Source organism: Monopterus albus, unplaced genomic scaffold, assembly GCF_001952655.1.
Source record: "Monopterus albus unplaced genomic scaffold, M_albus_1.0 scaffold12.1, whole genome shotgun sequence".
Taxonomy (NCBI): domain Eukaryota; kingdom Metazoa; phylum Chordata; class Actinopteri; order Synbranchiformes; family Synbranchidae; genus Monopterus; species Monopterus albus.
The window spans coordinates 4,996,543-5,008,940 of NW_018127892.1; the positions used below are offsets into that span (position 1 = coordinate 4,996,543).

Consider the following 12,398-nt stretch of genomic DNA (forward strand, 5'->3'; position numbering starts at 1 on the left):
CACCATGTTTACTGTCACCAGAAGAAAAACCTTTCCCCAAAACACACAGTGCCACCTGAATGTGTCTACTGAAAAAAGCTGCATGAAAATATGACATGAATGTGCTATAGTAGTAACAGTTTGCCCACTCATTGACACTACAGAGTGTATCTGAGACATGACATCAACAGGCTTTACGAAGAGGAGGCTATAGGATGCTACAGTACTAGTGCTACCTGAACATGCTACAGATTGAGACTACAACGACAGGAGGTTTCACATTAGCACAAAACAGGAACCAGCTTTGCTGAGGAGCTCTACCTGCTGCAGGCCACAGAGCTGCTGAAATCAGCTGTGTCCAGAACCGACATCTGGTTTATAACACGAGCAAACCAAAGAATGTGTTTATCCTAGAACAAAGAACACGTTCTGTGTTTTAGGATAAGTGTTAGTGTGTGCACCATTTTTAAACTGACAAAGGTACCGTCTTTGCAGCTTGATGGATCAAGTACTTAGTAAAGCTGGCTTACTGCGTGCAGAGCAAAACACCCCATCTGTAATCAGTTTCTGTCATACAACATACATACTCACTTACACAAGCACACAAACCCTGAAGTTAGGAACAATATCTATAGTTACACAGCACTATCATTTTGATTATCATTGAGTAAGAGCTGGAATTGCATACTGTACCCTACATCTCCTCGAGAGAGGCACCCTTCATCAGTATCAGCTCATTCACTCCACCACACGCTCACAATCACTCATACACACAGAGGAATAAATTTTAATTGGTCAGAAAAACTTACAATCACATGCTTTTTTTAACGGAATGTAGAGAAAGCTCATACAAGATCTCTGACTTTAGCTGGGACCGAGCTAAGCACACAGACTCTGTTATGAAGTGTCCCCTTAGCTTTAATAGTAAGAAGCTGAGAAGTCAAAAGACTTTCTGATGTTCTGTTGGACTCAAACAATGTTAAAAATCCTTCTCACGGTCACTCAGCTATCACCTTTGCTGACAGCTGTCTGTTCATAAAGAAGTAAAATAGGTATTTATATTTTAATTATTTAAAATATATTCCCCCATATTAAGTGGGAGCTCTGGACCTAGTCTATCAGCCCTGGCAACAGACTCCACACATCTGGATTAAGTGTCCATTCTTGACCAACTTTCACATACCACTTATTTCATTCACACTAACAGAGATTGCAATGTGATCAGACCTTTAAAGAAAGCTGCCTTAAAAGCTTACTGTGTAGGATTTGAGAAAAGAATCTACTTGCAATTTCTGCTGCCCACTCAAAAGACTGATGATTTTTCCTATCTGCTGCTCCCCACTCACTCATGCTGAAAACCTGTTTTGTCTAGAGCCAGGCTCAAAACTGGTTCATTTTCCTCTTATCACTGTAAACTCAACAAAACATTTAACAATATGCATAACAATGTTGCCCTTCAGCTGCGTTATAGGCTGTTAGCATGCTGTCGCAAAGCCTTTTTACTCCCGTCTGCAACGCTAACATCCCCTGACAGAGATTCTCGAAACACAAGTGTGTACATTTTGGATTTGTAGACAGGCATAATTTAACTACAAGAAGAAGAATCTGGCAAATAAATCCACAGAAAAGTGCAAGCATTAACCTTCACGCTGTTTTTTGGTGACATCTTGTGTTTCTGACCAGCATCAGCTCTTTGTGTTTAAGTATTGTGATTTATGTAAAAAAAAAAAAAAATAAAAAAATAAAAAAATCAAGACCCCCAAGCTTAATCTGATCAAAGTGCAGCAACCCAGCATTAGTGGAGGGAGTGGAAGTGTTTGAATAGGTTCAGATAGCAGGTCCTAAATCAAGGTCTGGTGGGGTTCTTCTTCTGGCTCTCTAAGTAAGCCGCTCACACATTCACATAGATATACTCACAAACAGGACTGCTCACACACATGCACACACAGTCTAGCTTAGATGAGACTGGCCTCTCCCTCCAAGTCTGGTGGCAGATCACACACTCCTGTGAAGTGCATCTCCTTTCCCTTGCTTCCCTGTTCCGTCCCAGCTCTGGCCGCACGCTCTCCCAGGCTTGGAGAGGACTGCTGAGCCTGAGGATCTGGCGATGTCCCATAGACGATTCCACCTGTCTGCCTCTCCTTCAGGAAGACCTCTAGTTGACGCAGCATCTGCTTGGGGTTCTTTCTGGCAAACAGCTCCACTTCTGAAAAATTAGAAAACAGAGAAATACATGCTGGGGTGGCAGTCTGTGTTAAACTAGACTTCTGCTGTGTTGAGTTCAATACAAATACTTGGAACTTTTGACGTGGTGTTTTAACAGAAGAGGATGACATTTTGGAAAATACACAAATTCACTTTCTTAAAGTTGGAGTCAGACGAGATTAATATCACTCACATATCCATCCAATAAATATGAAGCCAAAGCCAGCAGACAGATAGCTTAGCGTAGCACAATGAAATGGGCAAACAGGCAGCCAGGCTCTGTCAGATGGTAATGAATTGACCCTACTACATCTCTAAAGCTCATGAGCCAAGTCGCTGTAGCTCCTCTGTTTAATACAAACAAAAAGAAAAGTGTAACAATGGCTGCGGTTTCACCAGGTATTAAGTACATGGCTCTTTGTTGGCTAGGTGTAGTGGGCTTATGTTGTTTTATCTGGACAGATTTTGTTGCCTTTGGACCTCAAAGCCACCCCCCCAGAGGTTTTTATTAGTAGTAGTAGTAAAAAAAAAATACAGTACTATATTTTCTCTTTACCTTTTAGCACAAAGCCAGAGTCAACAATGGTCTTCTGCTGGGTCTTCCACAGTTGGTACAGGTGCAGATATGTGGCAACGTAGAACTCATTCAGGACACCAACCACTTGCTGACGTCGATTGCACTCCCTGGTATGACCCGACACACAAGCAGTGTTGGTGTGACATACAACAAAGCCATACACCAATGTTTCCCCTCGGATTTTTCCAGCAGCAGGACTGTTGTTCTGTGTGTGGTGTGTGACATATTTATGCATGGCAGTGGATGAACAGCTTAATACTATCTTAGAATTGTTAAAGTTATATATGTTTGTTTTGTTGTGTGTTAATTTACCTTGAGTTTTTGACATTTAGTAGTAGTAATAAATATCAAAGAATGAAATGCCTCAACACAGAAAAAAACAAACAAAACATACACTGTTCTTACTGAACAAAGAGAAAGAGATAAGTACAGACTGGAACATGAAAGCTGCCTTGGAGTTTGCCCCGGGGGAGCAGGACAACACACCCAGCACGTGAGCATACTGTGGTCCCTGGCATCCCTAATCATATTCAACAGTACTAAACAAGCCAATGTAGTACTATCATAAATGTAGTAGTATCACATATACCAGTGCTATGAGTTTGATATTGTTCATTTGGGTTGCATGTCTTTCTTTCTAATTGAACAACAACATTCAAACCAATACACAGCTACTATGCTTTTATATCCTCACCTTGAATAAACACACGTGAACAGATGAAATCTTCTGACACCCATTACTTTGCTAGTTAGACACGCCTGGACTGTACCATCTACTCAACACAGCCAATATAATATCCTACATGACTGGTTCATACTGCATCATGCTTTATGATGATGTTTTGTTTATTAACTTAGCATCTGATAGCTATGGCGAGCAAAGCAATTGAATTTCCCTGCTCACCAGCTGCCCTCTACTGGTGAACATCTTCACCTCTCTATCCCTCTTGTGCAGTCCAGCTCCCCTGCTCCCTCTCTGCTGCTCCTAACACTGCTGGCTGCCACCAAAGAACTGGAACTGATGCTCAGTTCTTTTGTCTAACTTCACTAATAAGTGAACAGTTCACTTACAGTTTGGAAATCTGCATTTTGTGTTTCTCAGCTACTTAGAACAGAAACGATCAGACTATTTCACTGCTGTCTACAAACTTTACTAAACTAAACACCTATTTACACCTATTTAACTGCATATGAACATAAATGAACAATGCTATTAGTGTTTATCCCTATATTAAACTATCTGTCAGTTGTTTTATAGCGGGTTCCAACCTTGTGTTCTGAATTTGGCTGGATTTAGTTTGTCTTTAAAAAAATTAAACCTGAAATGTTTTTCTAGCAGTTTAACAACTAAACGTGGTTAGGAGCTGTGGACATCCTTACAAGCAACCTATAAAGGAGCAACAGGGTTATAAAGTCCATGGTTAAAACAGTGTTATGCAAAAATTACTAGTAATTTAACTACTTACTCTGTGGAACTATTTAAACAAGTCTCTATTTTTGATTACAATTCAAGTCTTTCCACTGAACTCTGATTCTGTTTGTACTATGAAAGCTGCTGCAGCATTTACAGTCTGTTAGCTTCAGCATGAAGGGTGTGTGAATTAGATGGTGGACTGACAGTCAATCAGTGTTAACAGGATACAGTGGTGTTGACATGCAAAAGGAAGCCATCCTAAAGTTTTTAGAAGAAACTGTGAGACAGAGCCTGTGGTTTTAATGCATTAACAGGTGTCTGCAAAGTGTAAATGCTATTTTAGTATTTGCAAGGTGGGTAAAGGGCATTTAACCTCAATTACAGCCCTTAATCTGGAGTGAGCGCCCCACTTAGTAGGCTTGACCAGCCCTGACTGCAGTGGAAAGCTCACTTTGTGGGCATTATATTTGGACATGAATATTAATGAACCATGTTAAATTTCAGCACACCACTCATGATTTTTATGTATATGGGGGAAACAATGAAAAAAAATTCCAAAAAGTGTGGTCAAACAAAAGCTGAGGACCAGTGACTCACTTAGACAAGGCTTCCTCTCTGAGTATTTGCAGAGCAATGCGGGTCATGTTGATTGACATCACACTGAATGGAAAGTTCTAAATCAGAAAAAATACACACACACACACAAAAAAAACATAGGTCTTCAAGGAACAGGAAAGCTCAAAAGCAAGTCATGAAACAAGCTGGTCTTGTAGCCGGCTTTAGTGATCTCCTCCCAGAGGGGAAATTTTCTTTTGCTCTACTTCCCTCTGCACAGAGGACAAAGGTGGAGTGGGAGGAGCTTCAGTATCTTTCTGAAGGAGCAGTCCAATCTGATTCACAATGAATGTAAACATAATACACATCTCCAGTACCATTTGCCAACTCTGGCATGAGAAAACTGCCTTACAGGAGTGTGATTTATGATGACGTGATACCTGTGTAGGGTGCTGTGACAGCTTGTAGATGTCTCTAGCCAACGGTAGAGTCTCCGGGTCCATCACAAAGTACAGAGTATGCATCAGTCCCAGAAAACCAGTGCCACGAAGGTCAGTGGCTGGGTCTGTACCTGCAGCATAAACAAACCAACACAGAGACAATCTGGAGTGAATACTGTCAATAAAAGAAAATTTTACTTCACATTAAAGAGCAAGAGTTCTCTAGCAACATAAATTTAATTTGAACATCTACAGACTTGAACCACTCTATTTACAGTGATGGGATGTGCAGGCCTCTTACCCTGAAAGCCAATATTTTCCCAGTGTGCTCCATAGCGAGGACAGTCCAGCCTGCTGCCAATTAGTCTCTTATAAATGGTCTGGAGGACACGCATGTGGACTGTTTGGCTGTTGTCCACTGGACCTATAAAACAAAGACAAAAAAATACAACACACACACAAACACACGCAGGAGAAAGTAAAAATCAGTAGCTTGTTAGAAATACTCATGAATGTTACACCTGGCGGGATGATTACACACTGCAAATACACACAGACTCACACTGTGCGATGGCAAAGACCAGATCCCTCTCCTCCAAGAGTTCCCTGTGCAGTCGCGGAGGTCCAAAGAGGAAGCGTGTGATCGCAGCCAGACCTGTGCGCCGGATGGTTGGCTGGATGTTCTTCTACAGATGGAGAGGGAGGCAAAAATAAATAATGCTTTAAAATCACAGTTATTAATAAAGTTCCTAAGCAAATACAGTTATGCACTTGATTCTTATTTGAATATTTTTATCATTATAATTAGAAATGGAGCTGCAATTTCAATCCACTGTAATAAGTCCAAACTAAACTGAGTAAAATGATGATGATGCTCTGTCCCTGGATTTACAGCTCACCGTTTACCATTAGGTGCAGTTTCCCTGCTAGATGAGGGACACAGGTCTTTATTTGAGACAAGCTTTTATTTCAGACTGCCATTATTTCTGATTTGCTTTTCTTTCATTTTTCTACTGCTTAGTCCCTGAACGGGGTCACGGGTGGGGCCGGAGCCAATCCCGGCCGGCAATCAGGCGAAGGCGGGGTACACCCTGGACAGGTCGCCAATCGCAGGGCTAACACATAGACGAACAACCACACATACACGCACGCACTCCTATGGGCAATTTTAGAGACACCAATCAACCTAAGCTGCATGTCTTTGGTCAGTGGGAGGAAGCCGGAGCACCTGGAGAAAACCCACGCAAGCACGGGGAGAACATGCAAACTCCACACAGAAAGGTCCCGGGTGGGGCCCGAACCTGGAACCTTCTCGCTGTGAGGCAACGGCGCTAACCACTGTGCCACCGTGCTGCTTTTCTTTGCTGTGTTAATTTGCAGTTGCTGGTGTATGCTGTTACTGCAAACTCAACACTTCCTCTATATTTTTCTACAATATCATGATTCTAGCAGTTCCCTTCCAGTCCCTGGAAAGCTTTAACTGTGAAATCATCACACTCAAAAGTGTGGATATAGCATGACCACGCTGTTTTGCTGATAGAAATAATAATGACAGAAATAATGTAAATTATGCTGAGTTCACCATCTGAGCCAACATAGTGCTGTTTTGTTTTCTAGCCTTTATTTGTTCCAACAAATCACACTGGGCCAATTATGTGCACTTGATCTTATTTGAGACATGAATATTTAAAAAACAAATTTGGTATGTTTCTTACTAGCAAGTCCCCAAGGTCTGTGGTCTGGAAGTACTGCAGAGCTTCATTGAAGGAGATGAGTGGGGTTGGGTTCAAATCTTCAGTGAAAGCTGATGAATATTATGTAAAGAGTTTTTTTCTTTTAAAACATTAGCCTAAAAAATATAAAGTCATCTTCACTGTGAAGCAAACAGGTGAAAGAGTGAAATGCATATAACCTGGCTGGACGTTCTCCAGAGCCTCCCACTCCTGTCTGGCCTTTTCCAACTCCACATCTTCCTCTACAAAGTGAATCAAAGGTGAGGTAAGAATACTAACTATTTAATCAACAGTCTTTATGCACACACACACACATTTAATTGGCCATAGCACTGGAAATGCATGAGCATCTACACAACCCACCCAATGCATTATCAGTCATAAATCCTTCCTAGCTAAAGCTACATTCACATCACAGCTAAAGTGACTCAAATCAGTTTTTACCTTCTAACTTCACTGACATGGAAATTATGTTATTGTTATTTTTGCAAACATCCAGTTAAACCTGTGCATGTGTGGCAGTTCAGGACCTCAACATACATGTCACTTAAAACATGAATGTGAGCCATCAAAACAAAAAGACCAGCACTGAACATTAAGGCCTGTAACATCACCGTAGCCTTCTAAACTGGCATCATCAAGAGTGCCGCTGAGACCCAACGCTTCCTCCAAACAGGCAATCTTCACTCCTGAGGGAGGTTTTACCTGCAACAGCTGACTGGTATCTAGGATGCATTTACCAGTTCCTGTGGGAAGAGGATCTATGAGAGCATGTGTGTGTTACCTGCAGGCTTAGGCTGGTTCCCTCCAGCTGCCAGGGTCTGCAGAAGACCATTCTGCTTCAGTGCTGAAATCTGGACAATAACCAAATAACAGATTAGATTAAATGAAAAGAGGGTCATATTGGATGACATCAGATACTAAGAATGAAGTTTAATTACCGGCAAGGATCGGAGTGGTGCGCTGCCATTAGTGTGGTCTTTAACATTGTGACCAATAATTAATCCATTAATGACCTATGAAGAAAAATTACAAACAGGTAATTTCTAAATAAGTGACCTGCAAGGAAAGCTTACAAGTCAATGAGAAATGTTTTTTAAGCTGTACTTACAGGCTTATGGTTGGAGTGTCCATTGGTGATTTCCAGTTTACACTCATGGGACAAACCATTCAGTCCCTAACAGGAGGACAGCAACACACAGAGGAGATGCTTCAGACATGTGCATAGTGTAAAAATAGTGTAGCTTTCACTCCTTTTAAGACAAGTAGCTCATTATCACTGCATAACTCAACTTATCCATACTTGTTGTCATAATAGTGTCCCCTAAATCAACACACTTGTGAAAAATATTATGAACAACAAGCGAAACTGAATCTCAGAAATGTTTTAGAAGCTGCTAAATTTTACTTTCTCTTTCTTACTCAGAAACAAAATGGAGTAGGTGTTGACAAATTTAGGCTTTAAAAATGTGGTAATTTAAGCATGGACTTCCTTTAAGGAAAACTGCTCCTGCCTTGTTACGCAGTTTCCAGAGGCAGGAGAGACACTCATCTAATTATTTACAAAAGGAGCAGTACACAGTGATTGAGGCCAGGGAGCAAGAGGTAATATTACAGATAGAAATCCAAGCTAGGGATAAGAAAAATATCCTGCCAGCTACCACCATGGCAACATGCCAAGCAAGTCAGACCAGTGATTACAGCTGAAACACGCAGAACTGTTGATCTTAGGCCTTAAGTTAAACACATGTGACAGAACTGCTTAAGCAAATGCGCACTTAACTATTTAAAATTAAGAAAGAGATCGGGAAGGAAAATTTACCCCTGAGGGTGACTATTCCAATATGGCAACAGTGGTCAGACAGCACCTACTCCATTTTGTTGAGCACCCAAGTGTTACCTTCTGTTTTAATGATTAGGCTGATTTATACCAAAACACTGGAATGAGGTTAAGTGGTTAAAGCCTTTAAAAGCAAAGGTGAAATAATCGTACCTCGGTATGGGATGTGACATCAATGTCTTCTGCCATTGCATATGAGTGCATTGGCTAGCGAGCGCGTTCCTTTCTGGCCTCTAAAGACTTCTGAAGTCACAGACTGAGATGAGCTGATGAGCTGATGCAAGGACCACCATGATTTCTGTAGTGTGCATGTGTATTGTCTGCAAGTATCTTAACATTCAGTCAATGATGGCAATATGATTTTGTAAAACTGTTACTTGTGATGGAAGTCCACGGTGTGCACATCATATTCTCTGTTTCTGTGTATCTTGTGAGATTTTTGATGGCAGCCCGGCTTTCTTAGTTACTGCAGAGTCTAAGCTTCAGTGTAAGCACTGAGAGGAATGTGCAGGGATCCATCTACAATAGCTGATTGGAGGACATGGCTATCCATCAATACACTAGTTTCCCATAGACCTGCCTCCTTCCTCTCCTCCACAGATCTGCTCGGCCAGTGGGTTCACTCCTCAGCCCCATCAGAGGTACACAAAAGCTGGATGATGACATTGCTTTTCAGGGCTGGGCTCTCCCTGTCCAAGACAGGTCATTACTTTGGCATTCAAGACAATCCAGTACACACCTACGGGTACCAGTGCAGCTGCAGTTTACTTTACTTGCACCAAGGCTGTGTTATGTCTACATGAAACAGCAGCACACATCCAGAGTAAGAACTGTAGGTGTCCAGTGAGATGTGTATCATGGATAGAGTTCTTGTATGGCTGGAGTTGTAAGGAGAAGCTGTCATACGTACACAGTATCTGCAAACTAGAAGAAGAAAAATGATTAAACTACACAAAGTTAATCAACCTTTGCCAATTAGCAACACACAAACAATGTATAAATCATAAAAAGCATGAAATAAATATGGTTTCATTGGGTCAAAATAGATAAAAATAAGACTACTGTATACCGTCATGCATTTTGAGTCATCATAGCAGGAAAAGCTCAGCTAAAACAGGTTTAGTTTCATAATGGCTCAGTCATCAACTGTCCTAGTAAGCCATGCAAGCAAGCCAACATGCACACTACCAGGACCCAGCGACTATCTCACCTGAAAGAAAGGAAGCTATTTTTAATGCTATGAGTTACTCCTTATGCTTTTCCTGTTATGACAAGCCAAAATGTCTGCTATGAAAAAGTCTATTAGCTGAAATGCCCAAAATAAAGACTCTTGTACTGGCTCTTTGTATGTTAGCTTTTGGCAAAGAAACCTACATTATGTTTATTTCTTTTGTTTGCATTAGAACAACACAAAAAAGCAGAAAAAAACCAAGTCTGATCCATTCCACACAGAACTCCAAAAATGGACTGGACAGAATTATTGACACCTTTTCAAAATCATCAGAAACAGTTGTATTTCAAGCATGTGATGCTCCTTTAATTTGTAATGAAGCTCACCTATATCAATCAACAGGTGCTGGCAATAGAGAAATCACACTTGAAACCAGTTAAACTGGAGATGTTTTCGCCTACCGGGCAAACAGGTCAGTGGACGATGCAGTGAATATGGCACTGCATTACATCCTGCAACACCTCGACTCCCCAGGGACCTATGCACGGGCCCTCTTTGTGGACGTCAGCTCAGCGTTCAACACCATCATCCCAGACATCCTCCACCACAAACTGACCCAGTTCACTGTGCCACTTTGTTGCTGTCAATACTGCTTATTTTGTTATATTACACAGCCTTATGCTGGTTTACTGTTTGCACATTGAGAGCCGATGTACCTGAGTCAAATTCCTCGTATGTTCATCACACCTCGCCAATAAAACTGATTCTGATCTGAAAAAAATTTAGAAAAAAATTCGCTGGACTAGATTTCTAGGTCGAAGACATTTCACCTCTCATCCAAGAGGCTTCATCAGTTCTGATGTTTTGGGGCTGCTTTGCCGCTTCAGGCACTGGATGTCTTGACTATGTGTATGGCATTATGAAATCTGAAGACTACCATTGGATTCTGGGGCATAATGTAGGGCCCAGTGTCAGAAAGCCAGGTTCCCATCAGAGGTCATGGGTCTTACAGCAGGAAAATGACCCAAAGCAGACTTCAAAAAGCCCCAGAAATGGTTTCAGACAATGTGCTGGAGAGTTCTGAAGTGGCCAGCAATGAGTCCAGATCTAAATCCCTTAGAGTAGCTCAAAACTGCAGCTGGGAGAAGGAACCCTTCAAATCTGAGACCTGGAGCAGTTTGCAAAAGAAGAGTGGTTCAAAAGTCTAGTAGAGAGGTGGAAGAAAGTCACTGATGGTTACAGGAAGTGAATGGTTTCAGTTATTTTGTGCAAAGGGTGTGCTACCAAATATTAAGTTGAGGTTCTCAATAATTCTGTCCAGTTGTTTTTGGAGTTCTCTGTGGAATGGATCAGATTTGGCTTTTTTCTTTGCTTTTTGTCTTATTTCAAGGCAAACAAAAGAAATAAACAGAATACCAAAGAATTTATCATTGCAACAATCTTCTGGGAGAAGTGGTGTGTTATCTGACAGAAATGCAGGAGAACCAATATTTTTGGTCGTGACTGTACCTAGCATATAATGACCTTATAAATCTGAATGCATTGTTATGTAAATTAGCTCCAACAATAACATGCTAATTGCACAACCAATTTTTCAACAATAGAAATGGTCACAGATTTCATTTATCTGTAGGTTTTAACAGGCTTTTAAGTATCATTCTTAATGTATGACTTCTACGTTACTTGTAATGGAGCATTTTTTACACCATGGTACTGCTAATTTAACTCAGGCATGGGATCTGCAGACATTCTCCACCTTTGTATAAATTACAAAATTACAGTGCAAATTTTTCCTACCCTAAAATGATTAAGACAAGCACCACAGAGTGGTCTACCAACGGTGTCGTGACAGTATCACAGAATCTATCGAATTAAGTCCATCTTTGTCAGATGACAGTTGTCCACTGTAACACATCTCACAGTCGCAGCCTAACGTCTGTTGGCTACTTTACACTGTAGCAACCCACAAGCTAGCATTATGTCAGCTAGCAACCCCACAGACACAAAGATGCAGCTACAGCTTCATCTTAAACCCAGAATGCAACGCCTGCATTTGGGGCGCGCAAGCCAGCCAAAATGTGCAGAAAACAGCTAACAGTTACAGGATTTATGTCATGAATATCAAGTGCAATTAAGTTGCTGAGACCTAGCTCACATAAGAAAAGCCAGCTGTCAGGCTAACTAACGGGGATGGAGTCAGTGCCCAAACACAACAACGTATGGGAATATCTGCTTTTGTCGTTAAAGTGTCCTACATACGCTACACTACACTACACTACATTACATTACATTACGTTAAGTACTATGACCTGTCCAACTGTATTATGCACTATGAAGCAATTTAAAAGTACCTGTTTCTGATTTTCTCCCTCCAATCTCAGCTTCCCTTCCCCCGTTCAGTGGCCACGGTAATTTTAAGTGCATCATGGGAATTGTGGTTTCCTGTAGAAGTCTAGCTTCATTACGTCATTGTTCTCGCTCTCT

At 41.2% G+C, this 12,398-nt stretch overlaps 1 protein-coding gene across 1 annotated transcript; it reads right to left on the reverse strand.

Moving 5' to 3' along the window:
* Positions 1-1,704: 1,704 nt before the first annotated feature.
* elmod3 (ELMO/CED-12 domain containing 3) lies at positions 1,705-12,357 on the reverse strand. Its single transcript, XM_020590534.1, has 13 exons — positions 12,266-12,357; positions 8,897-9,667; positions 8,015-8,080; positions 7,845-7,919; positions 7,688-7,757; positions 7,083-7,145; positions 6,886-6,974; positions 5,733-5,856; positions 5,472-5,594; positions 5,171-5,301; positions 4,773-4,849; positions 2,741-2,868; positions 1,705-2,185 (listed from the first exon to the last, which is right to left on the reverse strand). Exons 2-13 carry the CDS (start codon positions 8,945-8,947, stop codon positions 1,935-1,937), a joined length of 1,248 nt encoding a protein of 415 aa, XP_020446190.1. The 5' UTR covers positions 8,948-9,667; positions 12,266-12,357; the 3' UTR covers positions 1,705-1,934.
* Between the last annotated feature and the right edge of the window lie 41 nt (positions 12,358-12,398).